Source organism: Candidozyma duobushaemuli (assembly GCF_002926085.2).
Source record: "Candidozyma duobushaemuli strain B09383 chromosome Unknown C_B09383, whole genome shotgun sequence".
In the NCBI taxonomy this organism is placed as follows: Eukaryota; Fungi; Ascomycota; class Pichiomycetes; order Serinales; family Metschnikowiaceae; genus Candidozyma; species Candidozyma duobushaemuli.
The window spans coordinates 1,511,285-1,539,142 of NW_020289897.1; the positions used below are offsets into that span (position 1 = coordinate 1,511,285).

At 46.2% G+C, this 27,858-nt stretch overlaps 11 protein-coding genes across 11 annotated transcripts; 5 read left to right on the plus strand and 6 right to left on the minus strand. All coding sequences in view use genetic code 12, as the record gives it.

Moving 5' to 3' along the window:
• Nucleotides 1-2,700: 2,700 nt before the first annotated feature.
• Nucleotides 2,701-4,179, plus strand: CXQ87_003552 (uncharacterized protein; the record flags this gene model as incomplete). The annotated part of the gene is made up of 1 exon (XM_025482028.1): nt 2,701-4,179. The coding sequence occupies one exon, from the start codon at nt 2,701-2,703 to the stop codon at nt 4,177-4,179; it is 1,479 nt and encodes a 492-aa protein (XP_025336646.1).
• A 556-nt stretch (nt 4,180-4,735) lies between these two features.
• Nucleotides 4,736-7,949, plus strand: GIN1 (chromatin-modulating protein; the record flags this gene model as incomplete). The annotated part of the gene is made up of 3 exons (XM_025482029.1): nt 4,736-6,257; nt 6,278-6,469; nt 6,517-7,949. The coding sequence occupies 3 exons, from the start codon at nt 4,736-4,738 to the stop codon at nt 7,947-7,949; spliced, it is 3,147 nt and encodes a 1,048-aa protein (XP_025336647.1).
• Nucleotides 7,950-7,978: 29 nt separating this feature from the next.
• Nucleotides 7,979-9,547, minus strand: CXQ87_003554 (uncharacterized protein; the record flags this gene model as incomplete). The annotated part of the gene is made up of 1 exon (XM_025482030.1): nt 7,979-9,547. The coding sequence occupies one exon, from the start codon at nt 9,545-9,547 to the stop codon at nt 7,979-7,981; it is 1,569 nt and encodes a 522-aa protein (XP_025336648.1).
• A 629-nt stretch (nt 9,548-10,176) lies between these two features.
• On the minus strand, nt 10,177-11,298 carry KRR1 (ribosome biosynthesis protein; the record flags this gene model as incomplete). Its single annotated transcript, XM_025482031.1, has 1 exon — nt 10,177-11,298. The coding sequence occupies one exon, from the start codon at nt 11,296-11,298 to the stop codon at nt 10,177-10,179; it is 1,122 nt and encodes a 373-aa protein (XP_025336649.1).
• Nucleotides 11,299-11,430: 132 nt separating this feature from the next.
• Nucleotides 11,431-11,730, plus strand: CXQ87_003556 (uncharacterized protein; the record flags this gene model as incomplete). The annotated part of the gene is made up of 1 exon (XM_025482032.1): nt 11,431-11,730. One exon carries the CDS (start codon nt 11,431-11,433, stop codon nt 11,728-11,730), a length of 300 nt encoding a protein of 99 aa, XP_025336650.1.
• Nucleotides 11,731-12,390: 660 nt separating this feature from the next.
• On the plus strand, nt 12,391-13,659 carry CXQ87_003557 (uncharacterized protein; the record flags this gene model as incomplete). The annotated part of the gene is made up of 1 exon (XM_025482033.1): nt 12,391-13,659. One exon carries the CDS (start codon nt 12,391-12,393, stop codon nt 13,657-13,659), a length of 1,269 nt encoding a protein of 422 aa, XP_025336651.1.
• A 495-nt stretch (nt 13,660-14,154) lies between these two features.
• On the plus strand, nt 14,155-15,545 carry CXQ87_003558 (DNA primase subunit; the record flags this gene model as incomplete). The annotated part of the gene is made up of 2 exons (XM_025482034.1): nt 14,155-14,877; nt 14,940-15,545. The coding sequence occupies 2 exons, from the start codon at nt 14,155-14,157 to the stop codon at nt 15,543-15,545; spliced, it is 1,329 nt and encodes a 442-aa protein (XP_025336652.1).
• Nucleotides 15,546-15,604: 59 nt separating this feature from the next.
• Nucleotides 15,605-18,328, minus strand: CXQ87_003559 (hydrolase; the record flags this gene model as incomplete). The annotated part of the gene is made up of 1 exon (XM_025482035.1): nt 15,605-18,328. One exon carries the CDS (start codon nt 18,326-18,328, stop codon nt 15,605-15,607), a length of 2,724 nt encoding a protein of 907 aa, XP_025336653.1.
• A 302-nt stretch (nt 18,329-18,630) lies between these two features.
• On the minus strand, nt 18,631-21,939 carry PRP22 (DEAH-box ATP-dependent RNA helicase; the record flags this gene model as incomplete). The annotated part of the gene is made up of 1 exon (XM_025482036.1): nt 18,631-21,939. One exon carries the CDS (start codon nt 21,937-21,939, stop codon nt 18,631-18,633), a length of 3,309 nt encoding a protein of 1,102 aa, XP_025336654.1.
• Nucleotides 21,940-22,641: 702 nt separating this feature from the next.
• PRE1 (proteasome core particle subunit beta 4) lies at nt 22,642-23,229 on the minus strand (the record flags this gene model as incomplete). The annotated part of the gene is made up of 1 exon (XM_025482037.1): nt 22,642-23,229. The coding sequence occupies one exon, from the start codon at nt 23,227-23,229 to the stop codon at nt 22,642-22,644; it is 588 nt and encodes a 195-aa protein (XP_025336655.1).
• A 439-nt stretch (nt 23,230-23,668) lies between these two features.
• RIB5 (riboflavin synthase) lies at nt 23,669-24,379 on the minus strand (the record flags this gene model as incomplete). Its single annotated transcript, XM_025482038.1, has 1 exon — nt 23,669-24,379. The coding sequence occupies one exon, from the start codon at nt 24,377-24,379 to the stop codon at nt 23,669-23,671; it is 711 nt and encodes a 236-aa protein (XP_025336656.1).
• Between the last annotated feature and the right edge of the window lie 3,479 nt (nt 24,380-27,858).

A 27,858-nucleotide genomic window follows, 5' to 3' on the forward strand; every position in this document is an offset into this window, starting at 1 on the left:
CAAAAACACGTGACTGGGAGAGTGTTCTTATCTCTGGGGTTTTGCAGCCATGCCGCGTGACCTAGGATAGATGCACTTCATAGGGGAAGTCCTTAGGCCATGAAGTTCTACTATAAGAGTTTTGGACTCGCCAGGACGCTCCAATGGATGGTTGTTTAGTGGTGCACGGATGTCCAATGGTGTACGGGTGCTGTCACTATACGACTTGGCGAAACTTCGATTTCCCTCGGCACGCCCGGGCGAACTAGACATTGACCTGGCGGGTAAATCCAGCAAATCTCATCATTTAGGCTGTAGTATTTTGAAAAAAGATCCACCCCAAACACCACGATTATGGGGTCCCTCTTAAACGAGAATGTTTATGACCTGCATACAGTCTGTTGACTCGTACTGATTCGGCCCAACGTAGCACGTTGGATCTCGGCCTCGTTCGGGAAAAGCCCATGTGCTGCGAGCCGGCGGCTAATGCCACTCGAACAAGTGGAAATTCTGTTTAGTGGTTTTTGAAAATGTGGCTGCTTTAACATCAATTGAAATGGTTTGATTTGATTGGTCAAATTTCAAAATTCGAATTGTCCATGGACGGCTGATTTGATCGCGATGAGCCGACTCAAATTGCGCTGTATGTTATGAGCCGCCTCACCAGCCATTGTGAATATCACAGTACATGTTTCGCTGTGGCCTCAATGACAGACGGGTGATTGTCGCTGAGCATCTTTTTACTTTTTACATTTTCTGTTTTTCTCTAGACCCCTTTTCAGGAATTTGAATGTAGGAGCAATCTGCCAAGGCTGAAACTTTGGTATTCAAAACAGCCTCCATTCTCTAAAATATGACGAGTTGTTTGTTGAGTCCTCAGTGCTTCCGTTCAGCCATCCACTCCAAGGCTTAGGCTTATGTGAAGTATGGCAAATTGTTCATAATGAGCTGGGTCTCGGTCGCCAGCGTAGAGCTGAATGCTTTTTGCAATTGAGAAAGATGATGATGCACATTGTCGAATCTGACAACTTTGTGCTCAAATGACTCCATTGCACCTGTTGTGCTTCTTCAATCGGGGAGTGCTCTCTTCATATGCCTGAGCTGCCGCATCGATTTTGCAGCCAATTCCAACGCGGTTTTCGATAGCATTGAAGCCAAGGGTAAGTTGACGTTCCAATTCGAAAAACTCTATATCGTTTGACGATTCGTGAAGGAGGCCAAAAATAAATTATGCAAAGACATGTTTTCTACTTGCTCCTCATTTACGTTACCCGTTCCAAATCTATGAAAATGGCTTGCGAGAGTAAGAACATGCTATAGATATTCAACATTTAGCAGCACGATTAAGCTCCTCAAAGAAAGCAAGTCCATCCCTAATTGCAAACTTGCTAGTTTCTGGCAGTAATGTAGAGTGCAACGTGATATCACTGTATCCTGCCCGGTCACTTGTTGACCATTCTTTCTGTTAGGATGCGGGTTTGCATTCATAGCATATACGTAGAACAGACTAGGTAAGCCTTCCTTATTTTAGTCAACTAGAAAGACTTCGGATATTTAATTCATCAAGTTGCCAAGAATCGGTGCTGGCCCAATCATTTCACAACTTCGGCCAAGCCTGTGACCTTTGACGGTGTACCTAACAGTTTCCGTGTGGTTTATCACAATCTTCGATATGAGAGGAACTAGAAGAAGTCTGGAGACGTTTGGTTTCATCATAATAATGTACCCGCAAGATTTCATTGAAATCAGGCACTGGCTACCAAGTGCCAGTTTCCCAACGTCTGCTAAATTTCTCCTTAGTATACACCCACATTCTCATGTTCTTGACTTTTGCAATCTCATCCCCGGGAGGCTGCTTTAGTTTAGAACGTTCCAAATTGATCATGAAAACACTCCATCCTCTATCTGGCAAGTGATTCACAATGCGTCATTCATTTTCATTCATACTATCTCCTACACCCACATTTTCGGAGGAACTCCATTCTAAAATCCTTTCATCCTACCAGAAACATTTCCACTTTCAGAAAATGAAGCCTCCATTCGACTCTTTCTTCAAACACTGCTATCCCGGAGACCCGGGAGAAAAGTCCGGTTGACACCCGCTCGTAGCTCCGCAGGCCCCACAAGTATACCCTAAATCCGGAGATTGACAGGAAAAGCAGGTACTACACATATGTGTACTGAGAGTGTGAAAGTGTTGATGTCATGGAATACAATACGTTCAGACTTTGAAAGTCCTACGGGGTACAATATCAGACAACGCGGTCATGCTTTTAATGGTCACACTAGACGTTCCATCACTTTTTAGCCGCTGATCGAATAAGGGCTCACTCCGATTCATTTGTTCTTCGTGCATAGATCTAATTGCCTATCTAGGATAATCAACTACTGGCATACCTTCGCGAGGTGCTTACCGAAAAACACAATAAGCACTGAGGAAACACAGGTCCATACAATAGTGATTTTATTCGGGGTACTCAATCATCAACAAAGGAATGGAGAAACCCCGAATAGGAAACACGGCACTTGAGTTTGTGAGGTGCAACATCCTCCTCCACTGAGTGGCTGCAAAATCTGTACCTATTGTGGTCCCCACTGTACCCATCAGCCGTTTCATCGATGACAGTTCTCGGAGATTCCTTTTCGGGCGAGTTTTCACCACTTTACTACCCGCTCCAAAACTATATAAACTCGGTATTTGACTTCTTTGCTAGCCAGACAATGCTTGTTCTTCAGCTAGTTCTCTCATTAACAGTGGCTTTTGCCCAAGTGATAAAACCAACGCTTCCTTCAAAAGACAGCTTTTACGAAGCTCCATCAAACGTCTCTGACTATGACGTCGGCGACATTATCGACTACAGACAAGCACCATACAAGCTTCGGTCCTTGTACACCGAGATGGATGTCAAAGAAGCATGGCAGCTTTTGGTGCGTTCTGAAGATTCCCGTGGTGACCCAATTGCCATGGTGACTACCGTTTTGGTGCCTTATGATCCAAATCCATCAAGAGTCGTTTCATACCAGTTCGCTCAGGACTCTGCAACTATGGATTGTGCCCCATCCTATCATATTGCAAGAGGAGCTAGTATGGGAACGCTTGTCCAGCAACTGGAGACCCTTCTTGTTCTGGGGATTCTCGCCAAAGGATGGTATGCTGTGCTTCCAGATTACGAAGGTCCAGATGGAGCTTTTACTTCGGGGTACCAGGCAGGTCGAGCTGGACTTGACTCGTTGAAGGCTGCTTTGAATTCGACAGAAATTACCGGCATCTCTTCAGATGCTAAAACGGCACTTTGGGGCTTTTCTGGTGGTTCTTTTGCATCAACATGGATGGCTTCGCTCCAGCCTGAGTATGCTCCAGAGCTTTCTGACAATCTAGTTGGTGCTGCATTGGGAGGATGGGTAACCAACTGGACAGATGTTCTTGCGGCTTCAGAGGGAAGATGGTTTGCCGGGCTTGTTCCAAACATTCTCAATGGCATGATTAAGGCTGATCCAGATCTCAAAGAAATCTTTGATGCTGAGGTGAAGGAGGAATACCAAAAGCGGTTGTACGGAGGAGCCGACGACTGTATTTTTACCGCAGGTGTAAAGTACATCCTCAAGAGTTTCTTCGAAGGAGAGAACCCCTGGTTTAAAAGCGGCTACGACTTTTTCGATATTCCAGAGATCCAGGCCTACGCTGAAAAAAACGTCATTGGCGTTCATAAAGAAACCCCTCGTCCAGAAATCCCCCTTTTTGTTTACCACGGTGTTCCAGATGAAATTGTGCCACATGCTGCTAGCTACAATGCTTTTAAGCAGTTCTGTGAATGGGGTATCAAGAGTCTTGAATATGCTGAGTCAACGACTACTGGACATATACTTGAAGCAATTCAGGGCGCTGGTGCCGCTTTGGCATGGATCGAAAACAGATTCAATGGAGAAGCTCCTGTTGACGGATGTAACCACACTGTTCGTACAAGCAATGTGCTTTATCCAGGTGCCGATGCCCAGTTCCACCAACTTTTGAGGACCATTCCCGTTGCACTCACAGGTCAGGAAGTAGGAGAATCCACTAGGAATATCACTGACTCGACGATGTTCACGAGAATTGTACAGAATACCGTTGGTGGAATTCTTGGACTTGTGGGGCCTATCCCATGGAAGAGAGATTTGACGGGTGTTCCTGATGAATTGGCTGAAATGTGGCAGAGCTGAGTGTATTTAGATTAATCGAGTTTTTAGATTACAAATTGTAGTGAATACTTTAGAGTAAGAGCAGATGAGAGGTTCTATCCTAAGAAGTAGGTTTGTGAGAAGTATCTTTATTGCAGTAAAATAGCTATATTTCGCAGCCATTATGAAGATCACCCCAGATATCATCTACTTAGATTTCAGAAATATTTTGAGAAAGGAAGCCAAAACGACTCAATAATGAAAGAGTGAAAAGCTGTGAATCTGTCATCCGAACACATTCAACTATTGCTTGTAAATTTCGATCGCCTTTCTTCCATCGCAATGTTGCCATATTTCGCAGCCACTCTTCACCAGCTATTCAGTACCCCCGAATCACCAAAATATCTCGAGAAGCAAAACATATCTACATAACTGCCGACTTCAATCTTTTTCTATTCTACTATTCATATTCTACACTTTTTTGTTGCACCCTACTTACTCACCTGCCTCCTACATGGTCTGTTTACGCGACTGCAACGCGCTTTTCGTGTCTCACCATAACACTTCATCTCAATTGCACTAGAGCTTCTTCATAGATATGGCTGATATCGACTTCAGCGTGCTTGAAAAAGTCAAGAAGAGGCTTCAGGGGCCTTTGGATCTCGAGGATTCCCCTACCCAAGTCATTGACGATGCAACCCAAGTGATACTGAAGCCAGATACTCAGAACTTGGATGATACACAGAGGGTGGAAGAAACACAGCAACCTGATGATACAGAGATTGATTTTGGCCAGTCTATGCTCTTTGCACAGCCAACACAGAAAATCCAGGCACCACTGAAGTTGCAACAAACTCAGGCCATCAAGCTTCCTCAACTAGGTCTTGAGGATGTGGAAGTGCTAAACCCCGATGCTTCTACCCAGGTGATTCCTCCACGTCAGCAAGCAGAAGAAATAGAAGCTGACCTCACCAAGGCATCGCTCACGGACGAGGAGAACGAAATGGCTGCCGATAATGCCGAGACAACCATGGACTCGTCTATACAAAAGACCGTCACGACGAAGACCGAGTTGGAGAAGATCCAAAAGCAGCTCAGCGAGCAGAAAAGAGCCAGGTCAATCAAGCCTGCTTTTGAAAAACGCCAGATCGATCCAGTGAACCGTTTGGTTGCTGCATTCGAGTCTGACTCCGAGGACGAACCCGCCAAGGTCTTGAGCGACCACGCCCTTCCTAAACTGAGCCCTACAACGTCACCCGTGAAGAACCCCAAAGCTGGCATGGTTGAGCTTTCCGATTCCGAAGACAATTCCGATTTTGAGACCACTAATGTGCTCGATTTCATTTCGAAAGCACGCTCGCCCCGTCTGCCTGTGATGAACATCCAGAAGAACCCAATGGAGACCTACGCCATGAACCTCAAGCGCCAGATCCTCTCGTCTCCCACGCGGCAAAGTGAAGAGAACCCTTCGATCAAACTCGATGATTCTGATGACGAGGAAAAGGGAATTCCCGACCTAACGAAAGACCAACGACTCATGATAAAGCAAAAGTTTGCCAAAAGAAAGCTCGAGAACACCAAGAAGGCAATCTTTTCAAGATTTCAGCATTTGCATTCTTCGAAGAACCCCAATAAGCTTTTCCAAGAACTTAAGAGGGCCAACGCCAGGCAACTCCATGAACTCAAGCGCGAGAATGGCGATGCTGAGCTTATTGAGGAGATTGAGAAGGAGGAAGAGGAGATGGGAACCTTGTTGGAGCGTGAAATCGAACGAGTCCGTCGTATCAGAAAGAAGGAGAAACTCAAGGAAAAGGCGGCTCAAGCACTTGTCACAGGTAAAATGGGTGGAAGTGATGACGACGAGGATGCAGACTATCACGATGGTCTGGATGATGCGGAGGCCGTACCAGACAGTGACGGCGACCCTGAAGAGTCAGACTACGAGCTGGAAGACAACGAGGAAGGCGGTGACGAGACTGAGCTTGTCAAAAGAAGACGCAGGGTTGTACTCTCTGATGATGAAAATGACAGTGCAGACGTTACTCTGTCTCCCGTTAAGAAAGCTCCTGCTGAGCGTGAGAGAAGACACGATGACAGCTACATGTTCGGAGGCCCTGCCAGTGGCTCAAACCCGAGTCAGAGGATGAGGAAGAGGTAATGCATGTTCAAAGTGACAATACGCCACATTCTCAGCCAACTGAGCAATTTCACGATTTCACGAAAGAAGATCAGGAAACTTCTGGTTCTCACAAACTCTTTCAAAACCTTGGTCCTCGCGATTCTAACTCACAAGCAACCAATGCTTCATTCGCAGACGACTCCTTGGACAAGAGTATTGAAGTTCCTTCATTCCAAGACATTCCCCAACGCAAACTTCAGTGGACTCCCAAAGCATTTTAGCTACTCAAGCTGATGTCATCTCATCCCAATTAGCAGCATCTACTCAAAATGATGAACCTTATTCGGATGACGAAGATGATTACCCTGCGGCTGTTTCTAAAGGAAGGAAGCTAGTCAAGAGCCATCTTCAGCCTGTTGTTGAGAATGAAGAAGAGGAGGAAGATGAGAAGGTGGATGAAGAAGAACTTAAAGAACGCCTTGCATTCTACGAGGCGAAGATTCGCCGCAAGGAGCTCAAGGCACGTCGCAAGCGGAAAGAGTTGGAAAGAAAGGGTATGAAAGGCATGGTCGAAGGTGAGGCCGAGGAGTCAGAAGATGAGTGGAAGGGAATTGGTGGTTTAGATAATGATGAGAGTGACCAAGCCAATTCAGAAGATGAACAAATGATCGATAACACGCTCAACCTTGACTTGAACGATGAAGAAATCAGGAAGAAGTTCATGGAGGAGTACCAGATCAAGGACAAGAAAGACTTGGAGAAGTTGATGGATGATATCAAGAATCATAGGCTTACTAAGCGGGCTCGTGGCAATGGTTTCGATATCGAATTGAGTGACGAAGAAGACGAATTGTTAATGGCCTATAGACGTCAAAAACTCGAAGAGCAGAAACAGCGACTCATGGAAAGTCAGAAGCTCCAGAAGTTGGCGAAGAATGATCGTGCTAAGGCCTTTTTTGCGTCGATCCAAGATGAGGTTTTGTCTGTGGCTCTTGATGAGGATTCAGACGAGGATGAGCAGGAATCTCAATCCACTCAAGAGGATGCAAAGAAGCGCGATAGCCAGGCTACTGAGGAAGACGAGGAAGAGTCACAACCTAAGAAGAGAATTCTACATCTCGAAGAGTCTTTCGTGCAAAAGAAGTTATCATTCCTTTCTAGAAACGATGAAGATGACTATGTTAATATCCAAAATTTGTCTAGACGCCAGCATGGTATCAACTCAGACGATGAGGTCGAGGATATCCGTACGCTCAAGAACAGAAGTATGATGAACTTGTTCAAGTCTGCTACTCCTGAAGTTGTTGAAGATGAAGACAACAGCAAAAAGAGACTGATTGATGAAGTTGCAACAGATGACGATGATGATAATGCCAACGAGAACAGTGACGACGAATTGTCTCAAGTGTTCAAGAAGCCTTCAGTTGTGAGTCTGTTCAGGTCCTTCAGGGGTAAGGGTGATGTTCAAGTCTCGAGTAATTACTTTTCGGGAGTAACTGTTAACAAGCAGTACAAGGTGGCCACTGGTTCGGAGGCATCCATCTCATACATGTCACGGGCAAGCAAGAAGAAGGAGAACAAAAAGCTCGACTTCAAGAGCACCAAGGCCTTGAAGATTGAGCAAGGCTTGCGGGAAGTTAAACAGAAGAACTTTTCAAGCAAAATCTTTAACTCAAACACCAGTTTTGAGTAAACCTCACGAAGTGAATAGCATCAATGAAATTAAAATAATAGACTCTCGCTGAGAACCTGTCTAAACAGCTGTTGATTAGAAGGGCCGTTCATGGGTCTTTTGGAGAGACCTCTACCTTGTACTATGTTGGCCTTGTTGTTCCCGATAGTCAATGAAGAATGACTTCCACTTCTGAAACTGTTCTCACCAGGAGGTAGTCTTCTTGATTTGATGTCATTTGGTATCGAGATTGGATCTCTCAACCCTTTGCGTAGTTTCTTGATGCCTTCAGGTGGAGATTCGTGATTAACAGTTGGAGCAGCTGGGGCTTGTGTTTTGGAAGGTGATGGATTATTGTGAATCAAATGAAGGAAGCTGGATGTCAAGGACTTCCCAAACTGATCGATGCTTCCTCTTCTAGCAGTATTGTGAGCTGGAGCTTGGTTACTGAAACCTCTAGGTGACCCTAAGGGTGAATTCAATAAATTGAAAATGTTGATGTTGCTTCGCTTAGGAGTGACGGGCTGCTGTTTCTTGATTGGGGAGTCGTCGGGTTTGAGTTGATGCAAAATGTTCTTGGAGTGGTCTTTGAAGGATCTAGAAGGACCCTGTTGTGGTTTATCTTCAACAGTGCTGGTGAAAATCGTTTCCACTGTTGGCTGACTGACATTGCCCTTGTTGATTATCGTGGCAGCCGGATTATGAAACTTGAAGGAAGGTTTGAATGTCTTTTCCTTTTCTGAAAAAATCAGATCGTGGGAACTGGATTTCTTGAGGGGAGCAGGGAAGGCCTTGCTGACATCGACTCTAGAAGGCCGCAAAAAGTCATCAAAATTGTCCAAGTCAAACTTAGGAGAAACTGGCAGTCCAGAGAGACCTGAGCAGTGAGACAAACTATCGATATCTAGATCCAATTTGTTCATATCCACGGGATTCAATCTTTTAAAGGTTGGACTTTCTGATGCTGATCCTCCGTAGAAGTCGTAGTCGTGGGTTTCGGAGGATGAAGAAATGCCGGTAGTATCGTGTTGCATGTCCATGATGGAATCCTGATGATCGTATGTTCCAGCTGACAGCTTGGAAATGTTTCTGATAGCTTCCTCGTTTTCCAGAAGGGGATTCAAGGTATATGCGGCTGAAAGCCTATAGCGAGACTTCTTCTTTTCAACCTTCTGATTACGACACCTGAGAGGCCTCAAGTTGAGGTTCGATATGGAGAGCATGTTTTTGAGCTCCTTGTTGGGAACATGGTTCTGTTGCACCGGTTCCTCGTGGCTCAAAAACCGCTGATTGTGGTGTCTAAAGGTGTCAAGCATATAGTTGTACTCCTTGTTGAGATTGAGGAAGCTAGTCTCATTGGTGAAGCTCTCGTTCAAATGCAAGTTGGAGTCCAAGAAGTAGGACCGTTCGTGGAGCTTTTCAAACTCATTGATGCAAACGTTGTTTTTGTTCAAAAGCTCGGTCATGGCGTCGATCTCCGAGTCGGCTGCCGTTATCTGTGAGTTCAACAGAATGATTCTCAGAATAAGAGTGTTGGATTCATCCATACTCAGAGCTATCGAGTCAGAGCGATTCAGTATGGCATCTGCCATGCGAAGAAGGTCGTCAATGCGGGACATGCCTTGGAGCTCTAACTAAAAAAGTCAGAAGTTGTAGGATCAAACGATTGTGTGGGTATATGCTGATGCAAACGGTCTATGAGTGTGTTGTGACGAATGGTCGAAATCTTTGACTTTAACACCCTGGAGAAAGCAAAATATGCTCAGTGAAAGGAGTGACTTGGTGAGTTTGCCAGAGATAGGATTTGCCAGGGATCAAATCAAATATTTACCGTTAGCGATGTTTGTTTACCTTAGCCTGCATGGCCCGCAGAGTCGTATTGTAAGCGGGAAGAAATGCCACAAATGTAGCGAGGTGCGAGACCAAAACGGTACACCTTCATGCACGTACCCTAAGCAGACCGTTTCTGTACCATTTTGGAGGGTCAACTTCGAGGGACAAAAACATGAAGAATTGAGTTTACATCAACATTTATCTAAATGAAGATCTCACATATTTAGGGACACCCCCTGTGGGGCGGTTCGGGGCTCTGGTATGGTACTTGGCGTGGTATGTGGCTTACCACAATGGCTGCGAAAAGTCTTATCAAGACTGGGGAGCAGATCCACATATGTGGATCCACAAAAACCTGCGCTTCTACGGTTTTACATAAGTTCAGTTTTATCGTTTATTATGGCGTGTTATGCAGTTACTCATCGCTTTCCTTCTTCAGTTTCTTCTCCTTTTTCTCCTTCTTGTCTTTCTTCTCCTTCTTCTCCTTCTTTTCCTTCTTTTCTTTCTTTTCTTTCTTCTCTTTCTTTTCTTTCTTCTCCTTCTTCTTTTCTCTCTTCTCATCATCGTCGTCATCGCGCTTGCGCTTCTCGCCCACCAACTTGTTCTCATACAGAGCCTCCTCAGGAGCTTCAAAGGCCTGGTCTCTTTCAACTCTACGCTGCTCAGCAACTTCCTCCTGCTTGGCACGCTTCGACTGAAGATCACGAACGTACTTCTCTCTCTTGCCCAAGAAATACTCACCACTCTCGATCTGCAAATCGACCTTTCTTGGTTGTTGTGCTGGTGGGAATGGTGTGTACACCTTCTTCTTCTTGTCCTTGTTCTCGGCCTTCTTTCTTGCCACGTTACGCTTCTTGAACATGGGCAAGAACCGGGACCAGTCCTCGTTGGCCAACTCTGGATTCTTGGCGAGCTCCTGCTTGATCATGAGCTCCTTGATGTGGTAAATGGGGTGAACGTTTTTCATGCAATCTTCAACAACCCTACGAACATCTTTCAAGCCCTTGTAAGGACCCATAGCGCTGACAGTGTTACCTTGAACTAAAATGTAACATTTCGTCAAAAGCTCCAAGGCTTTAAGGGTGTTACCATTAGGACCCACCAAACGCTGTCTTCTCTTGACAAATCTCTCCTTGTTCAGCACGAAGTTGCCAATCTTAATGACATCACAGGCAATGTCGTCCTGCAAAATCTTCACCGCCTGGGGGTATGGAACTGAACGGGCCAAAAGTTTTATGAGGTCTCTGGCCTTCAAAATGATGGCTGGGTCATATGTCTTTCTCGTGGTGCTGACAGTCATGGAACCCTCAACAAGATCAAGCTGGCAGGCAATTTGGTGTTTTTCCAAAGCCTGGGTCAAATCGGGCCAGATGGACCGAAGGTAGTTTTCTCTGTATTTGGGGAAGAGGGTCATAAAAGACGATTCCTCGGCAAATGGCAAACCCAGTGCATTGTCGGCCTCAGTGAACTCGTCAATCTTCCACTTATCTATGTCTGGCGTGTCCCAGGGCTTGTCTTTGTTGTGTGTAGAAGGCATTCTAGGTGTAGTAGGATTTGGAGATATGGATTTTTGGAAGTCCTGATGCCCATCGCGGCACGTGATACAACTACAAATCTTGATTCAACACGAACCAGGGGCCCCACCTACTTCTTTCTGGATTTTTAAAAAATGGGAACAAAATCATCCAAATCGAAACCCAGAAATGCAAAGGTCGCCAAAACATCCTCAAAATCGAGGCTCAATCAAAAAGCAAAGATTTCAAAGGCTCAAATCGACAAGCTCAATAAGGATGCTGACCACATAGAGGATATTCACAAAGCGCTAGCACTGCAAGGGCAGGTCCCCAAGAAAATCAGTGCTTTGAGTGTGGGAAAGTTGAAGGAAGATATGAAAAAGGACGAGGAGAGGAAGAAGGCCAATGAGGAGTTGAAGAAGCAGTTGGAGTTGATGACCGGAATGGCTTTGTGAGCTGCCTCTGTGGAAAAGTATCATATTTTTTTGGCTTTATGATTTGAATGATACCAAAAGTTCACCAAAGGTGCTGCTGGTCAATTCTTACGTTTGGATTTCGGAGACCAAGTTAAACATATCGAAGGTACAGCTCCCTCTTGAATATCCTCTCTGACGGGTCGTTTCTGATAAGTGCAAGAACCTCCCTTTGAATGTAACTCCATATTTTTTGGTCACAATGAGCCCAGGATTGAAGATTTGGTATACCAAGCACCTTTAGATGTGGGATCACTCAAACCCTTCAAAAGCTGTCTTCAAAAGCTATTCTCCCTTACACATTCTAGATGGAGTCAACCTGAAGAGTGCTTACTCAGCTGATTCTTTCGATCTTTACACCTCTTGAGAGATGCCAGGTTCTCTTGCATCATTGCGGACCCATCTTCAAGGCTTCATTGGACACAAAACACAAATCCAATGGACACCAAAGAACATATTTATACAATTTATAGAATATTTTTTTATCCTTCGTCATATTTTCCCCACCTGCTACCACACTTTTTGTAATCATGTTGCACCCACTGCGCCCTACATATAGAGACTACACCTCGATGGGTGAGATGAGCTTACAAATCTCACAGCACCACTCGTCTTTCTACCACTTTTATTTATAAACAAGAGATGAGTCACGAGGAGGCTCCCCAGGAGGGTCACGAGAACCAAGAGGAGTACGTTGATCTCAACGATATCGCCGAGGAGGTTGCCGATGACCATGGACCAGCTCCAGAGGACGATAACGACGATAATGATATGGACATGGACGGTCAGGAGGACCAGGAGGAGTCGATAGAAATTGATCTTGCCAACAACTCGTGGACGTATTTTGACCAGCACAAGGACTCCATTTTCACCGTTTTTTCGCATCCTTCCTTGCCTATGGTGGTCACAGGAGGAGGCGACAACACAGCATACTTGTGGACAACACACACACAACCACCCCGTTTTGTTGGTGAGCTTCTGGGTCACAAGGAGAGTGTGGTTTGTGGTGGCTTCACAGGCGACGGAAAGTTCGTGGTCACTGGTGACATGAATGGGCTTATTCAGGTGCACAAGGCTGCCAAGGGTGGCCAGAAATGGGTGAAGTTTGGCGATTTGGAGGAGGTTGAGGAGGTTTTGTGGATTACAGTCCACCCCACTTTGCCCTACTTTGCCTTTGGTTCCACAGACGGTTCTGTGTGGGTGTACCAGATTGACGAGGAGTCCAAGTCGCTTGTTCAGATCATGTCCGGCTTCTCGCACACTCTAGAATGTAATGCTGGTGTTTTCGTGGGCACGGACAAGACGGATGAGTTGTTCTTGGTCACTGCGTCTGAGGACGGTTCTATCGTCATGTGGAACGGTTTCACCGGTGCCGTTCAGTACAAATTGCTGCCTCACGATGACTTCAAGGGCGTGGAGAGCCCCTGGGTTTCTTTGAAAGCCCAAGGCTCTGTCGTTGCTGCTGGTGCTCGTGACGGCCAATTGGCCATCATCAACCTTGACAGTGGTAAAATCGTTCAGCACGTCAAGACAATCGAAAACGTTGAGGATGTTGCTGACTTGTCTATTGAGGCTCTCGCATGGTGCAAAAACTCTGCCGTGCCTCTTCTAGCCGTGGGTCTCGTCTCTGGAGATGTGCTTCTTTTCGACTCTAATTCGTGGAGATTGAGAAAGACGCTCAAGGTCGACGATACCATCACAAAGCTTCAGTTCGTTGCTGACCTTCCCGTGCTTGTGGGATCCAGCATGAACGGTAAGTTGTACAAATGGGATGCTCGTACCGGTGAGGAGTTGTTCGTTGGTGTGGGCCACAACATGGGTGTTTTAGACTTTGCCATTACTGATGGCGGTAAGGCCTTGGTTACTGCTGGTGACGAGGGTGTTTCTTTGATTTTCCGTCCCGAGGCGTAATATAGCATAATTTAATGAAGGGGAAGTGACGCGGCTGTAGGATTCTGTTTGGAAAAACAATTCCTGTTGGATTTGGTAAGGCTATGTCAACGCTGATATGGCTGCGAAATATGCCTGTTACTACCATAGAAAGAAGTTGATTCACTAACACTCGGCGAATTAGCGAAATCAGCTATTTTATCAGCTTCCTCTTTTTTTGCTCAATTTGAAGAAGAATTCAAAATCTCAATAACTGAAAACTTTCTTTACATGTATCAAGCTAGCGTGAATCCCTGTATCAAAGAGATACGCACTTTAGTACAGGTGAGTCTCGCATCAACATCAACAAAAATCTCCACACTCCCATCTCACTTCAGCATTTCGCTCACAGAGCATAATTAGAGATTTATAAAGTAAAAGGACATTTCCATTCTTTTATCTTCGAATCCTTTAATTCCAGACGCGAATTTATAACAGCACCCACCTTCACATCATCATCTGGTAACGCGTCGCGTCATGACTGAAGAACCTAAGTTGGCGTCGTTCTCGCCAGACGAGCCTCAAAAGCTGTCAAAACCTTCGTCAGCTGATATGCTGTTCTACTATGAACGGATCCTTCCTTTTCGTCATATTTTCCAGTGGTTGAACCACCTGCCAAAGCCATCCAAGGATTTCACCATGCGTGAGTTCGCTTACGAGTACCGTTCTGGTGCCTACCAAAGATACAACTCCTTCAACTCTCCAGAAGAGTTTAAGAAGCTGGTTGTTGCGGCCAACCCTACAAGATTCGAGGTCGGTGCTGTCTACGCCGTGAACCCAAAGGAAAGAAAGAACTTACCTAAGAGCGCCATGAAACCACTCTCAAAGGAGCTTGTTTTTGATATCGATTTAACCGATTACGATGAGATCCGTACCTGCTGCTCTGGGACAGCAATTTGCACAAAGTGCTGGAAGTTCATCAAGGTGGCTTCCCAGGTGCTCACACACTCCTTGAAGGAGGATTTCGGGTTCGATCACTTTGTGTGGGTCTTTTCCGGTAGAAGAGGTGCCCATTGCTGGGTCAGTGACGCAAAAGCGCGTACATTGGATGAGTCTGCAAGAAAGTCGATTGTTGAATACTTAGATGTCTTGGGAGGTAGGTCCTCAAAAATGGGCAAGACATCTTTGTCGTTGAAAAAGCCATTCCATCCACACGTCGAGCGTTCGTTCGACATTCTCAAGACGTACTTCCAAGAGATTGTTTTGGAGGACCAAAACCCATGGGAAACATCAGCTTCTTCGGATGAAAATGCATGGGGAAGGTGGATGAACTCTTGAGCTTTATTCCTGATCAGGCACTCCGAGCCGCTCTCAAGTCAAAATGGAAGGAGTCATCCAGCTACTCCAGCTCAAAGGCCAAATGGGACGACATCAATACTGTCGCCCAGAAGATTCTCAAGCACCAGTCACAAGTTTCTCAGTTGAACGATGCAAAGAAGGAAATCATTATTTATTTCATGTATCCAAGATTGGATATTGAGGTGTCGAAGCAGTTGATCCATTTGTTGAAGTCGCCATTCTGTATTCACCCAGGAACTGGTAACATTTGTGTTCCCTTTGACCCTACGAAAAACTTGAGTGCAAACACAGAGGACGACCACTATGGGTTCAACCCAATGACTGCACCAAACTTGTCCCAACTTCAAGATGAAATAGACACATGGGAGGCAAAGAGGGTGAATAGAGACTCAAGCCAACCATTGCTGGATTCCGAGGACCAGAACGCTGCATCAACAAGAGTTCCAGATTACGAGAAGACAAGCTTGAAACCATACGTACAATACTTCTCCAGTTTCGTCAATGGTCTTCTTAAGGAGGAATTAAAGAGTTCGAAGAGAGAAAGAGAGGAGGACCCTCTTGAGTTCTAGTAAACTCTCCTGTCATCATTTTATTAGCCTGAATTAATTGTATAATATTTAAAGTATCTCTAAACGATTGTGCATACGTCCCCTAAGAGGTTTTCGTCCTTCTGGGAAATATCCTCGTATTTACCGCTGTGATTTTTGATTATAATAGTTTCATCATCAGTGGGAGCACGAGCCATAGATGATGTGGAGCTGCTATTGGCAGTGTCATCAGTGTCGAAATGGTACCACTCCAAGTACTCAAGTTTTTCATTGTACTTGACATGACCAGACGTCAAATAAATATCGTTGTAGTTCAAGAACGGGAAATGCCACTTGGGAACAAAGATAACTGTAGGGCATTTTTCAAGAGTCTCCTCGTCCAACTCCTCCTTGATAGTCACGGTAAGGGCGAACTTTGCTGCTTTTATGTCAAACTCGGTGTCCTTGACAACACCCACAGAGGACATGAGGAATGGACGAAGGACAGCGCTAGGGGCACGAAGCCCATCTGGGGAAGGGTAGCAGTTCTTCATGTGCTTGTAGCGAAGGTTGTCACTGGAGACTGAAATGAGTGTCGAATTATCAAAGCTAGGTTCATAATCATCATCAAGCGTGTCCTCGTCCCCACAGAATTGTTTTTTGAACATGTTTGGCATTAACCGCTTCTTATGGTAGTTCAATCTAGTTTTGATGATCGACGAAGAACCAGCAGTCTCCTTAAGTGCCCTTATGGCTCTAAGTGAAGGAGTCACACTGCTTCTTCTCGATGGTGAAGAAGTGTCAACATCCTCATCGTCGTCGAACGCAAGATCTCTGTCTTCAGGAGACCAAAACGAAAAGTCCTCGTTGTTCCAGCGGTCGCCCCACTTGTGACAGTTGATACTCGTGTAACACCAATAGGTGTGATGCATTCTCAGACCTTCTAAAGCATTCGCCAAGGCATCGATAGCAGCTGTTTGAGAAGTGTACCGGCCATCTTCATAAGCTCTCTTGCCATCCATGTCAAATGGCATACCTGTCTCGGACATAAGCACAGGCACGTTGCCTAAGAGGTCCCTTGCCTCGCTGACAATTTCACAGAACTGTTTCTTGATGCAGTTTCTGATTGCTCGTTCGCCAACCACAAGACCCAACACAGGGTTCAAGTAGCGACCACGCATGATTCCCAAAGTGTCGACGTTATACTTATCGTTCCAAGTCTTCATCAAAAGGGATAAGCCATCATAATAGTGAGGGCAATAAATAGTACGATCGTCAATGAGCCCGCGCTCGTCATCTTTAAGTGCTGGCGGAGGCTCTAACACTGGTGGTTCGATAAGCATGAATACACCAGGAGTGATGGAGCGAATCGTTTTCTTGAGTCTTCTGTAGTACTCCACAAAGAAGTGATTAATGAAGAAGTGCAAGTCGATCTGGTTAGGAAGCTTGTCGTCGATAACGTTAAACGAGATACGTGGCGACACCTGGTTGAAATAGTTTGGCACCACCAACTGACACTCTTGATAACTGAACTCTAGTCTGCGTTCCAAGGACATGAGGTTTACCTTGTCCCAGTCTGCGAACTTGTTCCATTTCCAGATCTTCAAACCGGCAAAGATACATTCACCTTTCCAACCCGAACGTCTCCAATTGTAGTGTGCGTCAACCTTCTTAAGGTCATCAGCCAGAAGCCAGGCACGGACGCCATGTGGGTCCACCATACGTGATCCGTCTTTCTGAGGTCCGGAAACAGTAATCTTGTAGACATCAACCTCAACAGGAAGACCCATACCCAAACGGAAACACTGGTATACCGTGGGCGTGGTGTCTAAACGTAAATGCTGGTTGCCTGGAAGATGGCCCATGTGGGCTTGACCGACAAGACCGCAGTTTGGCTCGTTGATGGACTCAAAGCCTAGAAGCGTGTTGTCCTCGAGCATTTCAGGGACAGCATCGGTGACCTTGCGCCAAAGGTAGCCCATGGCCTTGAGATGGCTTTTCTGAAGGAACGTCTGGATGTTAACGCCGTTGATTCTCAAGTGAGGGAAGTATGTGCTACCAGCGAAGAAGAGCGTGAACATGGTGAACGATGCCAACCGTTTGTAATTAGTGGTCCAGAGCATCTTGGGGTAGCACTCTTGGTCGTGAGCTCTTTCGAATCTTTCATCGTTTTGCAAGATGGCCGCTTCTGTGGCACTGAAATTCTTGGGCTCGAGGCCAGCAGCATAGAACGTCCAGAGAGGAGCACCAGAGCCACCAGAGTAACGTGACCAGACGTCCTGGTGGCATTCCATGAATACGTATAATCCTCCAACCTTGTGTATGATTTTAAGAATCTCAATCGTATAGTTGACAAAGTCGTCGTCGTACTTGCCTGGGCCAGCATGTTCTATAGCTTCCCAGGTAAGTAAGTAACGAATAACGTTGAAGCCCCAACTCTTGATACGGTTCAAATGGAGCTCAGCTTCTTCTAACGGAAACGGCCTTCCCACAAAAGAAACGTTGTCACCATCAAAGAACACATTGTCAGGGTCCAGCGAGTTGCCCTCATACGAAGGCATGCTGGGTTTAGTGGGGAACTTCATAGCAGAGTCCACGTTTATACCCTTAAGCATTCTTTTGCGGCCCAGAGCATCAACCAAGTGGCCATCTTCAACGTGTAAAGGTTCACAAGGTAAGATAGTGTTGGTGTCGTTTTCAGTAGGAGTGATTGGTTCGTTTGGGTCAAAACGCTTTCGAAGCGGACGGACCCCTGAGCCTGCAAAACCCGGGCCTGCCGAGTACAAACTCAAACGGTCAGAAATGACGGTTCTGGCACTTTTCATGGTAACAAGGAAGATCTCCTTTGGGGTATTTTTTTAGAAGCTGGTATCTAGGTTACGAGCCTGGCGGCTGACCGGAAAAGCACACCCGTGCACCACACCTTGAAATCCCCCCAACATTGGCCAAAAGAGATGATCTAGAAAACGCAGGACCAGTGACGATCATTTTCCCCAGAGTCAAATTTCTGTCACACGAGCCCCCACCTCATCATCAGATCCCCTCATTACTCCACATGGTTGCTGTTCAACGGCAATTTTCGCAACCAATTCGCACCTGCGAAAAGGCCAAAAACCATGCGAAATACTCACTGGTTGAGCTGCTCCAAAGCGCGCTTTTTAGCTTCAATCTGAGAGGTGAGTCTCCAGGCATCCTGGTTTTCTGCAAAACGGTTGTATAGAGGTACGATTTTTTCGTTTTTCCTCGAGGTGTGATCACCCTTTTTGAAGAAACGAGGCGCCAACTCGAGAAGCCACCGAGGGTCAATGGCACTAACACAGTGCATGTACTCTTTGGTGGTGAGGAGCACAGTGTGGTAGATGACATACTCTGTAGATTTTCCGAAAAGCGCCAGCAGCGGGTGCATGCTCACGGGAGTTTGGTCAACTAAAGTATTGTAGATGCCTTCGTGGGGGTCTCTTTTGGCGGAATTCCGGAAAAAGCCAGAACAGAAGGCCTTGCGTACGGCTATAGTATCTGACCCACAACTGTCAATAGGGATTCTGAATCTCTTCATGATTTGGCCAAGCTGCTTGCGGACATCAAGTGCTCTTCTCATGCTTCGTTCGTGAATGTAATTGTATTTGCACCAGCCTGCTGAACGGCCATTGAGGTCCCAGGCTCTGTAGACGTTTAGAAGGGTAATGTGGTCGCCATAGACCGAATGGAACCGTTGTTTCTTTTGATCAGCTGCAGCTTGTTTGTCCTTTGGTCTGTTGAACACAGATTGGACCGAAAGCATGGCCACAATGGTGAGAACCTCTTCCACACATCCTAACTCCGTAGACTCGATCAACGTTTTGGCAAGAGCAGGCTCCATAGGAAACTCGGACATTTTTCTGCCAAAAGGCGTGAGGTAGCCTTCTTCGTCAAGTGCATCGAGATTGTATAGATCGTGCAATGCATTCACTAGAGTTTGGGCAGGTGGTGGATCCATAAACTCAAAGTTGAGAAGGTCGTTGATCCCCATCGCCTTGAGCATCAAGATGGTGAGCGAGAGGTTCTGACGCTGGATTTCCGGAATCGAATTTGGAAGCATTTCCGTTTTGAACGCCTGTTCAGTGTATAGACGGTAACACTTTCCAGGACCGGTACGTCCAGCACGACCGGATCTCTGATTTGCTTGTGCCTGTGAAATCGGTGATACCACCAATGTGTCCATTCCCATTTTGGGATCATATGCGTTTACCTTGACGTAGCCTGGATCCACGACGTAGCGAATACCGTCGATGGTGATGGATGTCTCGGCGATGTTGGTTGCCAAAACGACTTTTCTAGCACCTGGTGGAGCTGGTTCGAAAATCTTCAGCTGCATGTCTGAGGATAATGCAGAGTAAACCGGTAAAATGACGAGCTCAGGAACTGCCGACCCTAGAGTTTTGATTCTGTTGTAAAGCACCTCACAGCTGGCGTCGATTTCTTCCTGACCGGTGAGGAAAACAAGAATGTCACCCTCAGCCTCAGCAACATGAATTTGCATCACACAATCAAGAGCTGCTGCTAGGTAGTCTGGCTCTGGTTCTCGAGAGAAGAGTGTCTCGACAGGGTAGGTTCTTCCGGGGATTTTCAACACCGGACATTCGTTGAAGAACGATGCAAACTTTGCCAGGTCAAGCGTTGCCGATGTGACAATAACCTTCAAATTAGGATTCTGTCGAGCGGCCTTTTTCAACAACGCAAATAAAACATCAGTCGCTATGGTACGTTCGTGAGCCTCGTCCAACATGATAACCAGGTATTTCAGCATGCTGGGATCAAGCAACGCCTCTCTTTGAAGCATACCGTCTGTCATATACTTTATTTTGGTTTTCGGAGAAGTAATGTCCTCAAAACGAATGTAGTAACCCACCTCCTCGCCAACTTTACAACCAACTTCTTCAGCCACACGCTTTGCAACAGAAACAGCAGCAACTCTTCTTGGTTGTGTACAGCCGATAATTTTTTCTGTACCACCCACAACATTCAACGCTTCCTCGTAGATATACTGGACAATCTGGGTGGTTTTACCGGAACCTGTCTCACCAACAATCACCAAAAACTGATTCTGCTCGATAGCCTCAATGAGCTGAGTACGCATGGCAAAAACAGGCAACCCTTCTCGCTGCTCTCTTATGGAGAGTTTCGGTAGCTTTTTCAAATCCGACCGTTGCTGCAGTTGGCTTTTTCTCCATTCTGAGATGACTTTCTGCTTGATGATCTCGTCACGCTTCATTTCTGCCAAGGGGTCATTGGAGTCCTGGGCCATTCTCATCTCTTTTTCAAGCTCTCTTTGCTTCTCGGCCTTCTCCTCTTTGAACTCTTTGGCAAGCTTAGACCCGTTCATAGCGGCTCTATTCATGGATCCCTCTGGGTTTTTCAAAATCATCATGGGGTTGAAACCCAGACCGGTTTGACCGCCCGTTTGGCCCTTGAGAAAAGTCGGTTCATTGGTATTCAACACAATGTCCACTGCCTCATCGTCCTCTGGTTCCTGGTCTGCCTGTTCTTCAGTAGTGCCATTGAGTTCTGGATAGTCGGCAGCCAGAGCAGCACCAGAAGCTATAAGCTGACGAATTTCCCATCTTTCTGGCGATGTAAGTCTTCTTTTCTTGGGTGGTGGCTGATTTTGGCGAGACCTTCCACGGCCTTCGTTCTCAAGTTCTTTCAGTCTATCCACACCAACCAACTGGTCAATGCCCACCATCGACAACGAAATCTTCTTCTTGTTTCTACCGTTCCCACCCTGAATGTCGAGCACTTTGACGAAGACCTCTCGGCCCATGGAAACGGCATTTTCAGCTTTTGGTACTCGGCGTCCATCGTAGGCTAGCTTAGAAACATGACAGAGGCCGGAAACGCCGGTATTGTCTAGTCGTATAAAAGCTCCAAATGCCGTGATGTTGGTGACGATGCCTTTATATATGTTGCCCACTCGAACGGGTTCTTCTTGCTTTGGTTGCAAATCTGTATCTGGAATATTGGACTCCTCGATCTTGATCTTCTTGTCGGGAAGAGCCAATCCGGGGAAGCTCTCTTTTTCTGCCTTCACCTTAGTCTCTGTTTTGACTGACGTCGGCTCTTCTTTCGGTAGATCGTCCGTGGATGGTTCTTGTTTTATCAGAGGTTCCTGTTTGACGGCAGTTTCCGCCTTGATCTCTGGACGCAGCAGTCGAATCGTCTCAAACACACTTTTAAGGAACGTATCAGGAAACTCGTCTCCACCGTTATTCACCACCTCCTTCTTGAAATCCCCAAAGCTGCTGGTCATCAGGCTGCTTCCTTGAGATGCATCATAGAGTCCGATCAAGAATCTGGAAATCGTATATCCCTCATCCTCAATTCCAAGGGAACGTTTCACAATGTCGCCTAGTCTCGGTAGAAGGGCTCCGGTATCTGTGTCAGGCGATTCTTGCTTCATTGGCAGATGCTATCAGTTTGATGCTAGTGCGATGGATCAGTGATTTCGCACCCAAACAATGAGGTTGATGAGGTTCATCACTGGAGAAGTATAGATTTCAGAAATTGTCAATTTTCGAAAAGATTGAATTTCATGTATCGGAGAGAATTTCGATTTTTGCTTGGGTGGCCAATTTTATCTCCGGGCTGCTGCATGTTCTTATGCGGCTTTGCCTCGGTCCCTGGTCATAGCCACCTTGTATCCTACGGTTTCATTTATACATGATCTAAGAAACTCCAATCTTGCTTTTGATCTACAGCATACTTAAATATTTGTTCCTCAGAGCAGTAGCAATAACCACTGAACGTATACATTAATGAATACGAAAGCTATAAGGTACCCAATGAGAGCATGCTATCTTTCACGACAAATAGATCAAAGACATAAGGGCAAATCACGTTCACTGCCTTGCAAAAACGAGCAATTCACACTGTAACGCATATCCTAACGTGGCTTCGATTGTTACATCGCCACCTTCGTGTCTGCCTCATCATGTATTCAATTTCTCTGTGGACTGGAGTTTGCACCCAAATCAGCAGCCAAATTGAACCACCCATTCACCAAGATCGTCACATCCTCTTGGAAATCTAAGCAGCACCAACACCTACACCTTCGTCATTCATTCGTTTCGCTATTTCTAACTCCACGGGCGCTGCCCATCGTCTAGAGCTCCACTTCGGTGATTCCCTCGCCGTCCACCTGCTTCACGTAAACACCCTTGAACTCAATGGGCATTCTCTTTTGCAATTCTGCCAAACTCATGCGCAACAACTCCTTACCCTCGTCCACGCTCATGTCGGGTCTGTAGTGGCGGTCAAAAAGCGACACACAGTAGAAAGCAGCATAGCCGTGGGCACCGTAGGGCAACTCTGTTTGCGTGCCCAAGTAGTCCACCCAGTTCAAGCTGGGCGTCTTTGTTTTCGTGTCGTAACCGCCCAACAAGACATTCACCTGGTAAGGCTTTCTGGATCTGATGGAGGTGGCCAATTGGTTTCTGACAAACGATGCCGTGGCACGAGGCAGCAACTCAATGTCGTTTTCACGCATGCTGTATAGCTGGATGTTGGCTTGAATGTATTCGGCAAACTGGACGGTGTCGCCTGATTCACCGGTGAAGGCCATTAAGTTGTGGGCGTTCAATGCTCTTGTTTTGTCATCGGAATCTTTCAAAACCGAGATTCCTCTGGTGAATGCCTTTGACGTGGCAATAAGTGTTGCGTCCTGGACCTTGACGCCCAAGATGATATCCATTGTGAGGTTGGTTTGGTGGAGTTGTAGATCTGGTTTCTTGAGACTCTCACAGTGTTTGCCACGGGTCGTGTGGCGCACATAAATGGAGAAGTGGTCGGGGACTCACAATTTACTTGAAAATTAGCAATAAGTAATTGTGGTCAGACTTTTTGTCGATTTGGTTCATAAAAAGGTCAAAAGGAAGAAACCTCTTCTCATTCTATCAGTAAATTTTACTGTATGCTTGGATGTCAGAGGTTGTGAGATGTACTCTCCATCGTGCATGCAAGTGATGGTTTGCATTACTTTTCTATAACTATTCAAATATACTTCAATTGTTGATTTTTGGGTAAATTCTTTGCATAGCCCTCTGGCGTCTCAGGCAGTTTGGCATCTGTCGCTGGGTCAAAGTCCATGAACTTACCCTTGTCCTACCACGATCAATTGATATCACCAAAACTCACTTACTTCCCGCAAGCCTCTTCTCAACGATACCCTCGATCAATCTGACCAAGGGAGAGTTCTCCTTCTTGAGCTGGCCCTCGAGGGTCAACTCGATCTGCTTCTCCATCAACTTTCCAGTGAAGTCCACCTCAATGTTCACAGAACCGCCCTGTTCCTTCTTGGCCAAAATGACCTTTTCTTGCGAGTAGCTCACCAACATGATCAGGAACTCAGCTGTGGCGTAGTCCACCTGCGTTACCGTAAGTGAAGTACCATCCACAGCGATAAAGCCCTTCTCCACAATGTAGTTGATGTTTTCACGGTCACGAAGCTGGAACGTGAAAGTAATGGCATTGCCGTCAGTCTGCTTCTTTGTGATTGTCGCCACGGTATCAACATGGCCTTGAACGACATGACCTCCAAGTCTGACTTCAGAGGTCACAGCTCTCTCCAAGTTCACAGGAGAACCCACCTTCAAATCACCCAAGTTGGATCTTCTCAACGTCTCGGGAGCAACGCCAACCTTAAAGTATGTCTTTTTCTCGTCAAACTCAGTCACCGTGAGACACACTCCATTGGTACTGATAGAGTCACCCAAATGGACATCCACAAGAATCTCGCTGCAGTCGCCAATGACCATGGAAACACCATTGCCGCCTGAAGACGACTTGTCAAGCTCGTTGTACTCGAGCACAGTGCCGATTTTCTCCACAAGTCCGGTAAACATGGTGGTTGTGGAAAATCAAGTGGTTGATCTGGGGCTCTTATGCTGACACATCAGTACACCGGCGACGGAGGCTTTTATAGCCGACCTTCGGAATGGCAGAGGAGCTGTGATTGAGAGGTTTCGGTGGAGGCTTAGGGTTGGAATTGAAGTTTATTGGCTATTCGTAAAAATGTGTCATGTGTGGTTAAGCGACGGTGGGTTCGCATACGATCGGCACGATGCTTACTAAGACAGTGGATATGGGTAGTGGGGAAGATTCAAGACATCTAGAGTCGGATATTGTGGATTACTAAATGACTTTTTGCTGAATAAAAATTACGAGAGATTGGTGATTTTCTGATGAGTTTCGGGAGCCTTGCATTGGGTGCAAAATTCACGAGAGGTATCTTGCATAGCTGATGAGAGGTGATGGCATAGTATATACCTTCGGAGTATAATCTCCTGTTCGACGGATTGCCACAGAATGGTAAATTATATTCTATACCGTTGCTTCAAAGTTGGCTTCTTACTGAAAAGTAGACTACAACGTTAGAAGTCGAATGCCCACCAGAATTGTCTTTAGCCTCTAATAGATCGTACCAATGCATTATATCGTTAGGATAAGTTTGCAACAAGACAGAACACTTCTTTCCATTGCAATTGTAAAATCGTGTGTTCGTAAGATAACCATCACATTGTCTGGATGCTCGTGTGCGGATTCTATGTAACATCTACCAATACACCAAAAGCTTACAAAATACCTCGATTACATATTTCAATAATTTTATCACCAATGAGCTATTCTACTTGTAAACACCTATTTGAGAACAAGACAATCGACTGTGACCCGTTTCTGAAGATCTTATCAGTAACTCGCGGAATAAGTAAAACTTCGATCCCAGCTCTTATCTGACAACTCCAAATGCACATCCGTCTCTACACGAATCGAAGCCCACGTGTCTGAACAATGAGCTTCTTTGAGTTCAATATTGTCTTTCTTTCATAGACAGACCGTAAATGCTAACCCAACTCATACACTCCACTTTGAGACACTGAGCATCCGATAACCCCAAGTATCATGAACCTCTCTTGATCCACATACCTTCAAGAAAAAAATTTCAATTCATTAGTCTCCACCGTCTTGAGCAACCCTGACCAACCCAAACATGTTTTTTTTACATGTCTCCATAGAACAATCATTGCGGCCTGAACAATGGAGCCGAAAATAGCTCCGACTCAGTGTGCCTTGTCATTCACAATTCTCCAGAGCAACCTTTTTGTGGAACCAAACCGCGACTGCTACATTTTCTTTGGTTGCTGCCGTTTTGGTCATTTCGTATTTTTTTGTAATCACCCATAAACTTCATAGCAAGGCCCACCCTGAGAACCGGGCAACCCAACAAAGGACCGTCTTTGCTTGGCCCGCCGTTTTCACAACACCCTTCCGACGCCATTCCTTTTGTTTACAAGAAAAATGAAAATCGGGTCCTCCACAATTGCCATTGACGTTCCGCTGCCAAAGCTGTCAAGCCCAGACCAATCGAGCCTTCTCAAGGCCACAGTGTGGAGGATCCAAAAAGCTTAATTCTAATTTTCTCTCTCCATTTTTCAAAACGCCTTGTCTCAATTTTTTAGCAACCTTGCCTGAGGAGAGCTTCCAAAGAAGTTTCCATAGTGGGGCAGCCGCGCACCGAGAACCACTTCTTGGCCTGCCTCATCCAGCAAGCATATTGGATGTCGCCAAGCGACGATCAAAGGCGGCTCGGAAGTACGACTAGAAATAGCAACGGGGAGTCAGGGGCAATGGCAGAAAATTTCTTTGGAGGCTTCCATGGACACCGGACCAAGGGGAGGGGGCTTTTTCAGGAGCCCGTGCACCAAAGACGCAGCTCGAGATAGGCGCCGTGCAAATGGTCTACGGAAGGTCTCACAGTTAGTTTGAATTGTATTACATACTCGAACAAGTGTATAAATTAGCGTATGCTGGTGGGCCAGCCCAGACACAAACGGGGGTAAAAAGATGATATAAAAAAAAAAAGCAGTATTATGGGGTCTGGGCGCAAATCTATTACCGAAACCGTAAACCTGGACCCTCCGGGGTCCTCAGGGAAAAGCAGCGATTCCGCTTAGATCAACATGGCAACACCGGCGGCGGCAGCGGCACCAAGAACACCAAAGGAGGCAACCTGGCCAGCACCAGAGTCACCGCTGCTGGTGCTGTCGTTGGAGGTGTTGTTAGCGGCAGACACGGCGGTCACGGCAGTCAAGGCAAGGATAACGTTGGAGAATTGCATTGTGAATATGAAGTAAGGATAGATGGGGAAGAATGGCCCTGGGGGAGCACGCCCGCCTTATATAGTTTTTGGTGGCGGCGGTGTAATGGGGCCTGGCCTGCACAGGAGATGGCACGAGCTTTTGTCTTATAAGCCTCCTTTTGATTGTCGCCTGTATTCCACCTTTCTTTTCTGGCGTTGCCGCAGCTGTTTTTGGGGGGCGCGGCGCCCCATCGTACTATCTGCAGGACGCCTGCTACTCACATGGAGGAACCCACGAAATAATCAAGGCACTTTGACAAGAAAGACGGAAAAGAAAAGGTCCCATGGAGGAGTAGATACGGCGGGCGCTTTGCCATGCTCACTAAGTGGATGTCATAGAATCTGACCAACTTGGCGTTTTGGCCATCACATAACGGAAATAATAATTTACAACGAGGCACCTGACCCGTCTCTGATAATATTCATTTCGTGGAAAAAACCATTGTCGCGTGGACCGTGAATCGCGCCTTGGCGATGGGCTAACAGTTACGAATAAGGCGGGATTCATCGGCAGCCAGAAATGGAAAATTAAGTGCGGGCCAGGAAGTGCGATGGAATTGGAGGGAAGTCTGAACACCAGCACAATATAATAAGTGATGTTCTTTTTTAAATTTTCACAAACTGATTATTTTCAGCTTCTCCTGCTCCCCACCGACTTCGCCTCATTTCTCCGCTTCAGCGAATCCTTCCTCTGCATTTCCCCTTCCTGTTTTTCGCTTTGTCTCCTGAAAAATACGCGGCTGGTGCTAGGGCGGGTGATTCTCGAAAATCGGGTGGCTCGCCTGGGCTATGCGAGGCTGAGTCCCCTGCGCCATCTTCAGCCTTCCTGGCTGCAAATGCCAATTATACGTCTTTTTCGGTGATGCGTTTTGCAAAAATAGAATAAGTTCCACTTCATAGATGGTGTTTTCCATTGGGCGTGTTTTTAGAAGGTTGTTGTTTTTCTTGGAAGCCCGTCAACGTGGGGTCTCACGAGGCTTCTGTGTTTTTTAGCCGCTTTACTCGCGCTGCGCTTCAGCCTACCTCACCTAAATCTGACCCTGCGTTGCATCTGGCTTTGGTCTGGGGCACCTGCAACCCGCTTAAAGGGAGATGAAGAAGTGATGTGTGATTTGAAGGTATTTTTGGATTTTGCAAATTTGCAGTTGAAGACTTTCTATTTAAAGAAGTCTATTGCAACACCAG